General features: G+C 51.5%; 2 protein-coding genes across 4 annotated transcripts; one reads left to right on the top strand and one right to left on the bottom strand.

Annotated features, from left to right (window-relative positions):
- The first annotated feature begins 1,334 nt into the window (after positions 1 to 1,334).
- Positions 1,335 to 7,459, top strand: TMEM79 (transmembrane protein 79). 2 transcript variants are annotated; one of them, XM_036442397.2, is made up of 4 exons: positions 1,335 to 1,472; positions 2,122 to 3,036; positions 3,302 to 3,515; positions 6,414 to 7,459. In XM_036442397.2, the coding sequence occupies exons 2-4, from the start codon at positions 2,286 to 2,288 to the stop codon at positions 6,619 to 6,621; spliced, it is 1,173 nt and encodes a 390-aa protein (XP_036298290.1). In that variant the 5' UTR covers positions 1,335 to 1,472; positions 2,122 to 2,285; the 3' UTR covers positions 6,622 to 7,459. The 2 variants fall into 2 exon arrangements, with proteins under 2 accessions (XP_036298290.1, XP_036298291.1); XM_036442398.2 differs by lacking the exon at positions 1,335 to 1,472 and adding an exon at positions 1,508 to 1,665.
- Positions 7,460 to 7,699: 240 nt separating this feature from the next.
- Positions 7,700 to 10,831, bottom strand: LOC118721422 (glycosylated lysosomal membrane protein). Of its 2 annotated transcripts, XM_036442395.2 has the most exons (7): positions 10,666 to 10,828; positions 9,926 to 10,183; positions 9,516 to 9,716; positions 9,178 to 9,396; positions 8,455 to 8,711; positions 8,134 to 8,339; positions 7,700 to 8,007 (listed from the first exon to the last, which is right to left on the bottom strand). In XM_036442395.2, the coding sequence occupies exons 1-6, from the start codon at positions 10,780 to 10,782 to the stop codon at positions 8,174 to 8,176; spliced, it is 1,218 nt and encodes a 405-aa protein (XP_036298288.1). In that variant the 5' UTR covers positions 10,783 to 10,828; the 3' UTR covers positions 7,700 to 8,007; positions 8,134 to 8,173. The 2 variants fall into 2 exon arrangements, with proteins under 2 accessions (XP_036298288.1, XP_036298289.1); XM_036442396.1 differs by lacking the exons at positions 7,700 to 8,007; positions 8,455 to 8,711 and having other exon boundaries at positions 8,160 to 8,339; positions 10,666 to 10,831.
- Positions 10,832 to 15,192: the final 4,361 nt, after the last annotated feature.

Here is a 15,192-nt window from a genome sequence, read left to right as displayed (position 1 = left end):
GGCCAGTGACCTGCTGCCACCAAATCTCGCGAGACTCATTTTCCCTCCCGGGAAGTTGCCCAAACTAACTCCGGGCAGAGAGGCTGCTTAACCTTCTTCCGGCTTCTTCGAGCCCTTAAGAGAAAAAACTTTATTGATAAAGCTACCAGGAAACGGACAGTGGACCCAGCTGAAACGAGGCGGGATGGGGCGGAGGGGCTCCTGCTAGGAGCTAGGAGCGTGACTTTGCCTTGTCCCGTACAGTCGTTATTTAGTCCATCATTCTGCTCCTCCACCCACCCCCTACCAGTTGCACCAAGTCTCTTTCAGATTACTGGTTGGTTAGAATGATTCCAAATCTCCCTTTTTTCCTATTATTTAAATAAAACAACAGAAGTGTATGTGAAAGTGTTCTCATGAACCTTTTGTAAGTGCCTCGGCCCTTCAGCTCTCCTTCCCTAAGATTTCCAGTCCAAACATTGATTGCACAGAGAGGCTGTTTTCCAGCCACAATGCTGGGTTCTGGGGACACACCGATGAGCAGCTCAGACACCCTCCCTCCCTCCCAAAGCTCAAATGACTGGAGAGGATAGGCTGCTCCCTCACGATTCTGCCCCCTGGTCCTCCCACTGGAAAGGTCGAGTTGGATTTCTACTGCTTTCTTGACCTTAAACCTAAGCTAAAAAGCAAGGGATTGGGGGAAGAGGGGAAGTCAGGAAAGCTGTGTACATGTTATGGGGACAAATTCCCCCTCTACCAACATGACCCTGTCCCAGTCATTGGCTTTCTTTCTGTTCCTGAATCAGCCTGTCTTTCCCACTCATTGGGCTTTCACTCTCTGTTCCTCTGCCTGGAACATTCACACTTCCCAATTCCCTTCAGGTCTGTCTCCGCTCAAATGGCCCCTTGGCAAAGAGGTCTTCCCTACTGAAGTGGTCTTATTGAGTTAGTTGCTAGACTTCTTTATTATTTGTTACCCCAATAGAACAAGCTCAAGAGCAGAGACCTTGCCTGTCATTTTGTTTTCTTACCTCTGTGCCTAGAATAGTCTAGTTAATCATAGGTGCCCAATCAATATTGAATGAATAAGTGTACAAATGCCACCTCTTTTCTGGGTGTTCCCTACTCCAAGCACCCTTTGATGTATATACCCCATGGTCCCCCTCTGCTTTCCTGAGCTGGGAGCTCCTGCGTGTCCTCTTTCTGCCTAGAACACACACTTACTTCTATGCCCACCTGCACCCCCACTTACTTCTGTACCCAGCTGTACCCCCACTTTCAGAAAGGAGGACGTGCTCCTCCAATGCTTTTTCTGTCGGCCGATTCAGCAGGGCGGGGCCTGCCCCTTTAATCTGGGCCCCACCTGCTCTGGTCAGACTGGTTTGGAGACACAGGTAAAGGGAGGGAGGGAAAGGATTACTTGCAGAGCCAGCAGAGAGCTGGGCAGCTCCTTCTCAGAAGCTGGGGACCCTCCGCGTCTCTCCAGGCTGAAAGTAAGAGGGTGTCATGGGTCCAAATGGCAAGGGGTAGGAGGCCCCTGAGGAGGTGGTGGGAGGGGATCAGTCCCACCAAGAAGCAGTGAGACAGAGGACGGACGGCAGGGAGAGGGGAAAGGCAGAGGAGCCATAGAAAACAGCCATGATCGGACCTACAAATCAATCAGAAGGCAGACGAACAATGGTTGAGGTACGCTGTTGAGGAGTTTAGAAATTGTCCAGGTACGCAGGCTGGAGACTAGAGACTAGGGCACACTGCTACTGCCAGTTCCTTGGGACAGATTTGTTGGCAAGTCACTGGTATCAGTTGCCGGGAGAGTTCCAAGCGGGTATCTACGAGAGAAGGGAGGTTTGGAGGGGAAGGGGCAGCCTCTCTGTCCGTAAGGAGATCCTTGGTGGGAAAGGAACTCTTAGCAAAATTCTAGGCGCCTCCTCTTCCTCCCATTCCTGCATGAGGGTGACAGTGACCCCAGGCATTTTGGTGGAGGCGGTAGAAGGCATGGGTGGGGACTGGCTTGTGCCCCCTGACTCACCCTTTCTTGCTGGATTGAATTTAATGTCAAAAGGGTTCTTCCATTTCAGCTGCTCACTTCCCTCCTGCCTCCCTCTCTTTCAACACTCTCCTCTGTGCCATGTTCTTCTTAAGGTCCCAGAAGGGGCTAAAGCCCATGAGGCCAGCTGCCCCGGAGTCTTCCAGTTCTGTCAACCCATCCTGAGGGCCAGGGGACAGGAGCTTCGGACAGAGTTCTCCTGCTGCTACTCTCTGCAGTGACATGAGCTCAGGGTAGACTCTGGAACCGAGGCCCCAGGATGACAGAGCATGAAACCCTGATGCTGCTGGAAGTGAAGGGTCCCGAGGCCCCGGAGAAGAGCCCACCCCAGGCCTTGGTCCCCAATGGCCGGCAGCCAGAAGGGGAAGGCGGGGCCCCGTCCCCTGGTGCCGAGTCCTCTCAAGCGGAGACTTCAGCTGGGTCTTCCCCCGCGGAAGAGGGGACTCGAGATGGTCTGGACAGCACCGTGAGCGAGGCTGCCACCTTGCCCTGGGGCACTGGCCCCCCGCCCAGCGCCCTGTTCCCGGACCCCCCTGGTTGGCGGGACATTGAGCCCGAGCCCCTCGAGTTGGAGCCGCTCAGCAAACTGGAGGAGCTGCCCGAGGATGATGCCAACCTGCTGCCCGAGAAGGCGGCGCGGGCCTTCGTGCCCATCGACCTGCAGTGCATCGAGCGGCGGCCGCAGGAGGAGCTGGCCGTGCGCTGCGAGGCGGGCGAGGGCGAGCGGCGCCGGGCCTTCCTGGCCGCCCGCGCCGTCCAGCCCCAGCCCTGCGAGCGCAAGTGGGCCGAGGCCGTGGCCCGGCCGCCCGGCCGCCCGTGCGGGGGCTGCAGGGGCCACGAGGGCCTGAAGGCCGTGGCCTCGGTGGGGGCCGCTCTCCTCCTCTTCCCCTGCCTGCTGTACGGGGCCTACACCTTCCTGCCCTTCGATGCCCCCCGGCTGCCCACCATGAGCTCCCGCCTGGTCTACACGCTGCGCTGCGGGGTCTTCGCCACCTTCCCCATCGTGCTGGGTGAGCCGGGCCCGGAGGAGCCAGGGGCATCTGGGACCTGCCCTTGAGGTCAGGGCCTGCCTGGCTGGGGGGCAGGGGTTTTCCTTCACTCAGTCTGGACCCTCAGGCCTCACACACGCCACCCTGGTGCCTGGCCCCTCCCAGGACCCTGAGTCCCACCGTGATGAGGGGAGCCTGTGCCTTTGAGCTCTCCCTGCCCAGCTTCTGGCCTCCTGCTCTATCCTGATCCCGTGTTCTCCGCCTCCCCCACCCCGCCCCCACCCAGGGCTCCTGGTGTACGGGCTGAGCCTGCTGTGCTTCTCCTCCCTGCGCCCCTTCGAGGAGCCGCGGCGGGAGGTGGAGATCCACCGGCAGTACGTGGCCCAGTCGGTCCAGCTCTTCATCCTCTACTTCTTCAACCTGGCCGTGCTGTCCACCTACCTGTCCCAGGACACCCTCAAGCTGCTGCCCCTGCTCACCGGCCTCTTCGCGGTGTCCCGGTGAGTGGGCTGCGGGCGGGGCCCAGGGCAGGGGTGGTGCCAGAGGGGCCCGGGGCTGGCTGTCGGGAGAGCCGCTCAGGGACAGGGCCCTTTGGGACCCTGTATCAGCCCCAACGTGCGCCCGGAAAGGCGAGTCCACTGTCTCCCTCGCAGCTTGCCTCTCCTGGGGGAGCAGCTCGAATGTCCTCTCACCAGAAGCTGATTTCAGAGACGCTTATGCCACTAAAACTGAACGGGCTCCCGGGCTCCCCGGTGTCACAGACCCACCTCCACGCGCTGCAGCCACTCCGCTGTGACACTGGTCAGGTGGCCACTGGCCTCTAGAATGCTCCCTGTAACCAAGGGCTCAGGGCTTCATAAGGCAGTCTGTTTCATTTTTCAAAGGCCCTCATTATTACAAAGTTTCTTATAGTGTGCTAAAAACCCCTGCCCTGGCTCTGATCTCTGGAACTGCCTGGGATAAATCTGGATATTTGATAACAGCCTGCTCCCCTAGTGTTTACTTGCTAAGTGACCCCGATTTCTTCGCTGCCTGGAGTCCTTCCCTCTGGGTAGGAAATTCTCCTACTTGTCCTATGGGGTGGGGAGGCCTGGCCAAGGGTATTGTTCTGTTCATACCAACCACGTTAGTCCTCATGGCTGCCTTGTTACTCTCATTTATAATTTACAGCCACCTGAAATCTTAAAGGTGCTTTCATGTCAACTACTGTTAACCCAGAAGGTACCTTTGAATTTGTCTTTATATTTTTTTCCTCTAATACATTTCCGTTGGTCCCTTTCGATATACGATTCCAGATTGATTTAACTGCTAAAACACTGTTCCGATTGAGCTGAAATCGGTCTTCCTGTGCCTTCTGGTATAGTCTGGTGGTCATCTGTCCCACCAGCCCTGTATCACACAGCCCGCATATTCTCCCAGATCTTTCCCAAGATAAATGTTCCTGCCCATACATGTCCACTTCCCACCTCCCTCTCGGGGAGTGCTGGTTTCAGATCAAGTTGGTTTAAGCTGTAAGGATCATCAGGCAGCTAAAGAAGAATCAGTGATTGTCTTGTCCATTTGACCCAGTTTGTACAGAGGAAATCAGGACAGACTGGGGAGGAGAGTCCTCAGGTCAGTCAGCATAAGTGGCAGGACTAGAATCCAGGGCCCTTCCCTCCTTCATCCAAGGTCCTTCCTTTTCTACCACAGGCAAGTTACTTAAGCATTTTTAAAAAATCTTCACCTGAGAATATGTTTTTGACTTAAGAGAGAGGAAGGAGGGGTGGGGAGAGACAGACAGACAGACATCAATATGAGAAAGAAACATTGATCTGTTGCCTCCTAACAAAGATGTGTGTCCTGACCAGGAATCGAACCCACAACCTTTTGGTGGGGGGGGAAGGGGGGGGGGAAGAAGCTCCAACCAACTGACCCACCCAGCCAGGACTATTCTCCTTTCTTTTTCTTTTTTTTTCTTGGAAAAAAAAATATTTAAAATTAATTTCAGAGGAAGGAAGAGGGAGAGATAGAAACATCAATGATGAGAATCATTGATTGCCTGCCTCCTGCATGCCCCCTACGAGGGGCCGAGCCTGCAACCCAGGCCAGGAATTTAACCGTGACCTCCTGGTTCATAGGTTGATGCTCAACCATTAAGCCACATTGGCTGGGCTGGGTCTACTTTCATCGCCCATTTCATCTATGAGACAAAGTTGTTGTGAGGATTAAATGAGTTAATTCACGTGGTGTGTACAGTAGCCTGGCACTCGGTAAGGGTTTGCTAAACGTGAACTTTTACTATGACAACAAGCTGCGGTCGAGAAGCAGTGGTTGCTCTTCCCTGTTTATCAGGTTTAAACGTGGAGGCACATCAACCTGATAACAAGCTGTCCTTTCTGTATGCCCTCCTCCCCCACGAGGGCATGTATTTTAGTGGAGGTTCCAAAAAAACTCTGGCTGTGGCTTACCCATCCCTCTGGGCTTCAAGCCCTCTGGAAGCTGCGCCCTTACTCTTCCTCTGGCTCTGAAATGGCAGGAGGAAGGGTAATGAACAGGCTTAGGATCAAATTGTGACCTTGACCTTGGTTGGATCAGTCTTAACCCCTATGGAATCTCAATTTCTTCATCTACAAAAGGGGAAATAAATACAATGGAAAGTACAGCTGTAAAAGAATGAGGAAACTGTCTATAATAAAAGCTTCATATGCAAATTGTCCCCTTGGGAATTTGTGTGGGGGTTCAACCGCTCGCTATGACATGTGGTGACCACCAGGGGGTGGTACAGGGGGAAGGCCGGCCCCGATCAGCCCTGACCGCCAGCCAGGTCTAGGGACCCTATGCGTGCATGAATCTGGTGCACCCGGCTTCTAGCATACTGATAAAAATAATCTCCAAGATATATAAAAAGGGGAAAAAGTCAGTGTGCAGAACAGTCTAAATGTATGCTACCAAACTGCAAAAGGGGTGGAGAGGAAAACAGATCTTTTTGTTCAAACATGCATATAAAACCACTTTTTACACAAGAAACCATAATATTGGATACCCGGGGTAGGGGTGGAGGTAGGGAGGGATGGAGGGATGGAGGGATGGAGGGGAAGAAAGGACAAAAGAGGTGGCAGGATCAGTAGAGGGAGGAAGAGATTTAATACACGCATTAGTACCTTTGAATTTTGAACCATGTAACTATATATTGCCTACTCAAAAAATTTCAATTAAAATTTGAGAAACAAGAGGGAGGGAAATAATAAACTCACCTCATAGAGCTACCCAGAAGTCTATCGGGAACAGTGCCCCTTGAATAACGAGCATTGCGCCTGGCACGTTGTACATAAGCATTTGCTGTCTTTAGAAGCATCCGTCATACCCACCAACCCACCCACCTCCCTCTCCGCCTGTCCTCTCTCCTCGCCCGGCAGGTTGATATACTGGCTGACCTTTGCCATCGGCCGCTCCTTCCGCGGCTTCGGCTACGGCCTGACGTTCCTGCCCCTGCTGTCCATGCTGGTGTGGAACCTCTACTACATGTTCGTGGTGGAGCCGGAGCGCATGTTCACTGCCACCGAGAGCCGCCTGGACTACCCCGACTACGCCCGCTCGGACCACAGGCCCCGTCCCTGGGGCTGAAACAGTCTGGCCGCTTGCCCCAGCCTGGGTACCGTGGTGAGATGACCCCGCTCTGACCCGACAGGGTCCCATCCAATCAGAATTTGGATTGACTGACTGCCCTCCACCCCCCCACCCCCAGCGCTCCCCCATTGGGGGCTGGCCTTCACCTTCAAAGCCCAGGACAGGCATGAGGGAGAGAAGGAGGGAGGTAGACCAGATGCTTCCTTGCAGGGAAAGGTGGACAGTTATGTTCCTTAAGGATGCCGAGGGAACAGGCCAAGACCAGGGGAAGCCTCCCTGAGCAGCCTGCCTCCCACCACAGCCTCGAGCGCCCACCACTGTGGAACTCTTCCACTCTCCAGCCTCCTGGGAGGCCGTGGGCACAGGCACAGCCAAAGCTCTGACCATCTGTGCCAGCTGTCTAAGCAGAGGGCCTCAAGGAGACTGGAAATACTGCTCTTGCCTAAAGACAAAGGCTGGGCATCAGATCAAATGGGACTTGCATGCTGGGTAAAACCACCCTGGGGCCTGCATCGAGAACCCTCCATGACTGGCCCTCACAAGCCCATAGTCTCAGTCAAGACTATTACAGCTGCCCCAGCACAGAGCTGCTGCCTCCTGCCTCTGACTGATTAGGCCCCTGTAACTTCCTGCTTCCTAACTGCCCAGAAGAGAGGAGCAGACAGGGAAGCCTGCCTCCTGAGACGTGTGTGTGTGTGCGCGCGCGTGTGTGTGGGTGTCCATCCATGTCCATGCATGTGGTGGCTGGGAAGTGGTTGGAAGGCACAATGGCTGGTGTCAACCCCGTGTGAATGTGTGTGCGGGGTGGGTGAAACAATAAACGACTACCACAGTCTTACTGGGCTGCTTCTTCGTATTTGCACCCTGTTCTCAAGCGTCCCTTCCTTGTCTGCTTCACACTGAATCAGAAACCTCCCTGCTCCGCACGATGGAGAGTGGCTGGCAGGAACCTCAAGAGGGAGAACCAGACCTGGTGGGAAAATGGGGTCGTTCACAGACACCTGCCTCCCACGCCCATCTCTAAGCCCTTTCATTCCCTGGAAGCAACCCAACAACATCCACACACAGAGACACGTCCTGTGGAAAACACAAGTCTATTTCAAGCCCACACAGCAGCAACCAGCCAGCCAGCCTTTTGTGTTGGCCTCCGAGTCCTGTCCAAGAGAAATGGGGGTTGGGGGGGTGGACAGGCTCCAAAGAAGGGCACCCTCCCTCTAGCAATAACCCTGGTCCTGGGCCCTCTACGGAATCTGAAGGAAGGTCCACCTGGTGGTTCCCAGGAGTTGAGGCTAGTCTCAGGTTCTGCGGAAAAGCGAGAGGGGAGAAAGGAGTAGCTGGCTGGGAACACTGACCCTCCACCTGCAGAGGTTTTAAGACACAGCAGGGAAGTGGGGCACGGAAGGGGGGGGGCAGGAGTGGGGAGGGGTGGGGGATGGGAATGGGGGGGATGACAAATATGTGATACCTTAATCAATAAAGAAATTAAAAAAATAAAAAACCCACGCAGCACGGCAGGTCCAGTATTGTCCTTCCGTCTAGAGCGCGGGCCTCAGTTTATGGGCTGATACTCTGAGTACCTCTTGGGGCCCAGCAGCAGAAACAGGCCTCCTGCAAGCAGCATGAGTCCTGGAGCGCCCAGGGCCACTGCCATGATGCCCAGGACTAAGGGGGACAAGGCATCCGCTGGAGGGGTACCCACACCAAGGAGCATCGACCTAGAACAAGCGGAGTGAAAAGGAGAGGTCAGCAGACTTAGGAGGGGAGGCTCAGAGGCCCAGCCCTCCTCCTCCGCTTCAGCTTCCCGGGCCCTCGGTCCCAGACCGGACTCACCAGCTGAGGTAGTGTTGGTCCCAGTAGCCAGGGCCTGCGGAAGCCCCAAATGTCAGGTTGAAGGCACAGAAGTTGTTCTGGGATCCGAAGAAGGCTCGGACAATGGGCGACTGGGGGAGCGGGTACTCCAAGGTGGGATGAAGAGGGGAAGCCTGGCAGGGCAGGGCTGACTCTCGGCCCCCCTGCTTCTGGGAGAAAGCCACTGGCCGCCACTGCGCAAAGCCCGATGGGAGAGAGCCCCACAGCAGCTGGTCCAACTGGGGAGAAAGGCAGACAGCCCAGCGTGAAGAGGACTAGCCTTCGCCTGACCCTTCTGCCACCCCCGGCCTTCCTCAGACTGCATCTGTCACCAGTCGTCCTGAGTCCTGGCTGGTCCTAGGACTCACAGGCTGTTTGTACTGGGTCCTCAATCTTCACTCTCCAGAGAGGGAAGTTGGGCTGGATGGACACTGGCTCTCTGCAAGCCTGTACCCAGGACCCGCCTCTGGGCCCCTAGGCCTTGCACATCCCCCTTGCCAGAGCACTGAGTCCCACTGCCCTGCCTGTCTTCTGTCTTCCCCATGAGGGCAGAGACTGGGCCGAATTCATTAGCATGGCACCCCGTACTTAATGGAGCCGAATACCGTGTTGCTAAATATCAAACGGTTGAATGACTGTCTGAGGTCCTAATAGGGGTTCCATCTACATTCACCCCCTCATCGGTCTCTCCACTGGAAGCCTGACCTGGAAGACAGCAGGTGCATATTCGTCGTCGATAGAGTGCTGCTCCTGCATCGAGGGGCAGTCAAGGCCCTGGCCCAAGGTGGCCACCTCCAGCCCAAACAGGGAGCCGTTTCCTCGGGGAGAGGCCCCCACCAAGGCCACCTCCAGCTGGCAGGTGTCCATGGTGTGCAGGAGGCGAGGCGGCTGGGCTGGTCGGCCGGACCTGGAGAAGGCCTGCACCTGGGAGGGAGGAAGCCGGGGAGGATGGGAAGCAGATGGATGCCTGCCCTTGAAGGCCACCACCATCACTAACTCCCACCTTCATAACCCAGCCTTTCGAGGTCTTCCCATGCCCTTACCCTGAAGGCCAGGCTGCCATTGGCAAAAGCCCGGGTGGGGTCGTGACTGGGGTGGCCTCGGAGTGTGGCACTCAGGGTGGCAGGATCCAGCGAGTCAGAGATGTTGTTCCAGGAGAACTCGGCCAAGGAGTACGGGGGATACGGTTTTCCCGGAGGCGTCGCTGCCACATCGGACGTGTTGGTGCTGTCAAACTCAAGCAGCTGGTGGGTGGGGTGGGACAGAACTGGGCTTGCCTGAGTCCAGCTTTCTTCTGAATCACCCCCCACCCCCACCCCACCACCACCACCGCTCACCAGACCCCATGCTCCGGCTCTCAACCTGACTCTACTTCACCCACCCTGCTTCAGTTTCTTCCTCCAATTTGACAAACCCTCTCCTCTCTCCCTTGGTTCTCCCCCAACCTCCTCACCCTGGTAAAGACAAGGGCGGACGAAAACTGGATGCTGTCTTTGGGAAGCACCATTAGGGCCCCATCAGGCTCATCGGAGAGCAAGCGGCTCCAGTTGACACTCAGGTTGCTGTGGGGGGTGTTGGTGGCCACCAGCAGCACTGCTGGGGGCCCCAGGCTGCTCCACACATAGTGCAACGTGGAATTGGTGCCCACTGCTCGGATATGAAGCAGGTTTTGGGGGAGCCCCATCGAGTCAGGGATGACCTCCAGAGTCACCTGGAACATGGAGTAATGGGGGTCAGGAGAACAGGATTAGGGAGAGAGACAGGGAAAAGGAGAAGTGTGGGGACTTGGAAAATGGGGGGGGGGGGGGGAAGACAAGGTGGAGCCTAGATGAGAAGTTCCTGTGGGAGGTATGGGAATCTTGGTGTAGGGAAGGGGGAGGGGGTAAAGGAGAGGGCGGGAGAGCCAGAACTGCCCTGACCCTGATTGAGATCAGCGCGTAGAGCTAAGAGGAGGAAGGAAAAAATAACATTGCCTGGACTTGAGTTACTCAGGGCTGAGTCAGGATCCAGATTTCTCAAGATGACAGGAAGCCCTCATACCCGCCCGGCTCCACGCTGGCCCCAACCCCAAGTTAAAGAACTCTTCTCTACGCAACCACCCGCCCCCGTCCACTCCACCCCTTGATTGCCCTGGATTCCAACCACCCTTCAAGCCTAGCATTTCCTGAAACCTCTGCTGCTCTAGCCCATCACCTGGCGGGTCTCCTCTCCCAGCAGGCCAGACGGAGCTGCCAACAGAAGACTCAGGAGGAGAATGGGGCTGGGGGCACAATGCCCCCAACCCCAGCGGGGCTCCTCACAGCTGCACATGCAGCTCCAGCTTCAGAGGACGGAAGACACCAAGTCATGTGACTTACAGACTCAGCTGATCTCTTTTAAAAAAGGCGGAGCCATCACACCAGTTCTTAAAGAGACCGCCTCATGTAACCCAGCTCTAGGCTTGAGTGAGAACAGACTCAGAATGGTTAGAAGTTTGTTATACCCAGCTGGGTTGGCAAGATGTCTGACTAGACAGACAGGTGGACATATTCCTGACCACTCATACCTAACTGGTCCCATTAAACAGTTACCTAAAAGTGGGCATGATGTGTATATTCAAGTTCCAAATGAGATCCCCAAAAATGACTCTGGTACAGGTGGCACAGAGGAATTTGAAAGAATTCCTTGGGGAAAACAGCATACTATAGAACCACGGTGGGCAAACTGCGGCTCGCGAGCCACATGAGGCTCTTTGGCCCCTTGAGTGTGGCTCTTCCACAAAATACCATGGCTTGGGCAAGTCTCTTGAAGAAGTGGTCTTAGAAGTTTAAAAAATTTGGCTCTTGCCAAAACCGGTTTGGCTCAGTGGATAGAGCGTCGGCCTGGGGACTGAAAGGTCCCAGGTTCGATTCCGATCAAGGGCATGTGCCTTGGTTGCAGGAACATCCCCAGTAGTGGGTATACAAGAGGCAGCTGATCAATGATTCTCTCTTATCGATATTTCTAACTCCCTATCCCTCTCCCTTCCTTTTCCTCTCTGTAAAAAAATCAAATATATTTTTAAAAATAAAAATAAATTTCAATCCTTGTACTGTTGATATTTGGCTGTTGGCCACTGCTCTGTTGCTGACCACTGCTCTATAAGGTTCTTTTTGTCAGTTACTATTTATTGAGCCCCCAGGTGGAACTAAAGAAAAAAAGAGAACTCTGAAAATAGGTTATAAGAGCAAAATACTGTCATGTCCAGCTGAATGAATGTACTTTGTGTTGTGCTTGGGTTTTGTTTTTTGCTTAATCTTAAAATTATTTTCACTAATAATAAATGCATATGGTACAAAATTCTCAAGGTACCATAGGGTATCACCCCTATTCCCTAGCAACTTGTTTTTTTCCCTGAAAAAACTATTACCAGTTTGTGATCTTCCAAAGATACTCGATGAATACTCAAGTATATAATACATTAGGTACACATGTAAAAGACATACAATGGCATCCACTGTTATGTATTTTTTTCACTTGTACATTGAACACTGTTTAGTATCAGTGCACTTGGAGCGGTCTTAGTCTCCATGTATTTCACTGCAGGAGGATGTTGCATGGACATATTTAGCCAGAATCTTCAGAGTTCTAACATTTTGCTATCGCAAATAATGCTGAAAGGAATATCTCTGAAATGTTTCATATATATTGTTTTTTAATGTTATTTTTAAGTTTGATTTGGAAAAAAAACACACATCGATTTGTTATCCCACTTACTAATGCATTCTTCCGTTGATTTTTTTTTTTTAATTTTAAAAATATATTTTGATTTTACACAGAGAGAAATTGAGTTAGAAACGTCGATGAGAGAGAAACATCGACCAGCTGCCTCTTGCACACCCCCCACTGGGGATGTGCCTGCAACCAAGGTACATGCCTTTGACTGGAATCGAACCCGGGACATTTCAGTCTGCAGGCCGACACTCTATCCACTGAGACAAACCGGTCCCGGCTGGTTGATTCTTTTTTAAAATATTTTTTTATTGATTTCAGAGGGAGAGGGAAGATGGGAACATCAATGATGAAACTCATTGATCGGCCACCTCCTTTATGCCCCCTACTGGGGATCAAGCCTGCAACCCCATCATGTGCCCTTGACTGGAATCGAACCCAGGACTCTTCAGTCCAGTCTGATGCTCTAACCACTAAACAAACCATCCAGGGCTCTTTGGTTGATTCTTCTATGTGCCCTGATCAAACCCACAACCTTGGCATTTTGGGATGATGCTTTAACCAACCGAGTACGCGACCAGGCCAGTATCTCATACATATTTGTAAGCAAATCCATATGATAAACACCGAGGAATAGAATTACCAGGTCAAACTGCCCTTTGAGACTTATCAATTGCTGCTCAAACCATGAGCTGAAGGCCCATTTCCCTACATCCTTGCAAGTGTTTATCAAACTTAATTTGCATTTCCCTTATAAGGGTGAGCATGTAATGTTTTACAGTAATTTATTTTTGCTTTTCTGGAACTATTTACAAACTTTGCCCGTTTCTACAATATATATATATATATATATATATATATATATATATATATATCTTATTTATTTATTTTTTTTTTTCAGAGAGAAGGGAGGGAGAAAAAGATACTGATGTGAAAGTAAAATATCAATTGGCTGCCTGCTGCATGCCCCCTAGCGGGGATTGAACCCACAACTTGGGTATGTGCCTTGACCAGAAATTGAACCAACTTGTCAGTGCACAGGTGCATAGGACAAATCCAACCAACAAACCACATAAGACTTCCAAGTCCCAAAAGCTGTTTCAAGAAATTAACTTTGTATTGTTGAAACATCCTCCCTCTCCCATTTGTCTTTTACTACACAACATTTTTTAGAATATATTTTTATTGATTTCAGAAAGGGACAGAAACATCAATGAGACAGTCATTGATCGGCTGCCTCCTGCACGCTCCCCACTGGGGATCAAGCCAGGGTTGTTTATAGTTTCCTTTTCTTATATTTAAATCTTTCAGCTGCCCAGAATTAATTTTGCTGTAATGAATCAAGTAGGGATCCAATTTCACTTTTCCCCTCAAGTGGCTACTCTAAGATGAATGTGTTTCCTCAAAAACTTCCATTTTTCTTGAGAAAAAAGTAGTACTTGTATTCTGAGGTATAGGGAGAGTAAACACAAGTCTGGGCTTAATACCGAGGATCTAGTGGTCAGGAATTCAAGTCTCTCTATAAAAGCAGAAGGGAAATAGAATTTTGCTAAATCTAGGAGTTTGACAGTAGGAAGAACCATGAACAAAGAGAAGGCAAATTTAATCACTGTTAAATTTAGGCTTTGTACAACAGCACAAGGGGGCTTTGACAGACAGAGAGTACAGATTGATCTAACATAACCAGAAGGGATTCCCATAGGTTCAGGAGATGCTTAAAGGGAAAATCGCCATGTACAGTTACCCAAGTGCTTAACCCTTAAGAGTTGAAACTAGAATCGACAGGGACAAATGGGGGAAAAAGAATCCACAGTGTGACTAGCTTTCTTCCTCTCTCATTTAGCAGGTCTTATGAGTACTGTTTCTTCAAGATCTTTTTTACTTGAGAACTGACCTAAGGTCTTATTAACACCACAAGGTTATTATTACCACCACAAGAGGGAATTACCACCACCACAGGAGGCAGGGATTTCAACAAAAGGTTAGGTAGGCTGTATGAGGAAAGGCTGAGTGAGGACTTTAGACTGGGCTTGGCAGGAAGCTAATAGTACCATTTCCCCGAAAATAAGACAGTGTGTCTTATTTTTTTTCTCCCAAAGTTACGCTAGGTCTTATTTTCAGGGAATGTCTTATCTTTCCATGCACTAGGTCTTATTTTCGGGGAAACACAGTAGGTATAAACAGAGCAAGTCTCCAGAAGCCCTCTTACTAGCCATTTTCCACCTTATACCTCAATCCAGCCAGCACAGCCACCTCTAACAACAGCATGGCTTCTACGCCACCTCCTACTCCACTTCCAACTGAACTGAACCCCAATACCGGGCTCATTGTGGGAGAGCATAGACTGTTTGGCAGCAGGCAAAAATCGAGGGCACCTTTCTCTCAGAGGCGCCGGCAGCAGCGAGCACTGAAGGACCCGCATAGGGCGGGGCTGACAGAAGCCAAAGCTGCAGGCTCCACCCTGAAACCCCGCCCCATCTGTAACTGCGAAATGAGACAACAAAATAGATCACAAATGAAAGAAATGGAGGACAAAAAGCGTCTGGATATAGAGTTCAAATCTACGCTTATAAGTTTTTTCAAGAATTTCCTAGAAAGAATGGATAAGGCCTAGGAAGGATCTGAAAGAGATCAACTAGAATTAATAAGGAGTCAACAAAAATATAAGGGATCAAAGAAATAACGAATACATGTCTGAGATAAAAATATTTTACAGAGTCCTAAAAACGGAGGGATGATTGCAAGAATCAGTCAAAGATTTGGAACATAAGAGCCAAAAGACAATCTCCACAGAAACTAGAAGGAAGAGAATCCAGAAAATGAAGATAATGTAAAAACCTCTGGGACAACTTCAACGACCAACATCAGAATTAGGGGGGTCCAGAAATAGAGAGAGCAAGATATCAGAAACATACTGAAGAAATAGTGACCGAAAACTTCCCCACCTGGTAAAAGAATTAGACTTACAAGTCCAGGAAGCGTACAGAACTCAAACAAAAGGAATCTATGAGATAAAGGTTAATTATATGA

Source organism: Pipistrellus kuhlii, unplaced genomic scaffold, assembly GCF_014108245.1.
Source record: "Pipistrellus kuhlii isolate mPipKuh1 unplaced genomic scaffold, mPipKuh1.p scaffold_m20_p_18, whole genome shotgun sequence".
Lineage (NCBI taxonomy): Eukaryota > Metazoa > Chordata > Mammalia > Chiroptera > Vespertilionidae > Pipistrellus > Pipistrellus kuhlii.
The sequence above is the reverse complement of the archived record's forward strand: the minus strand, read 5'-3'. Positions and strand labels throughout refer to the sequence as shown.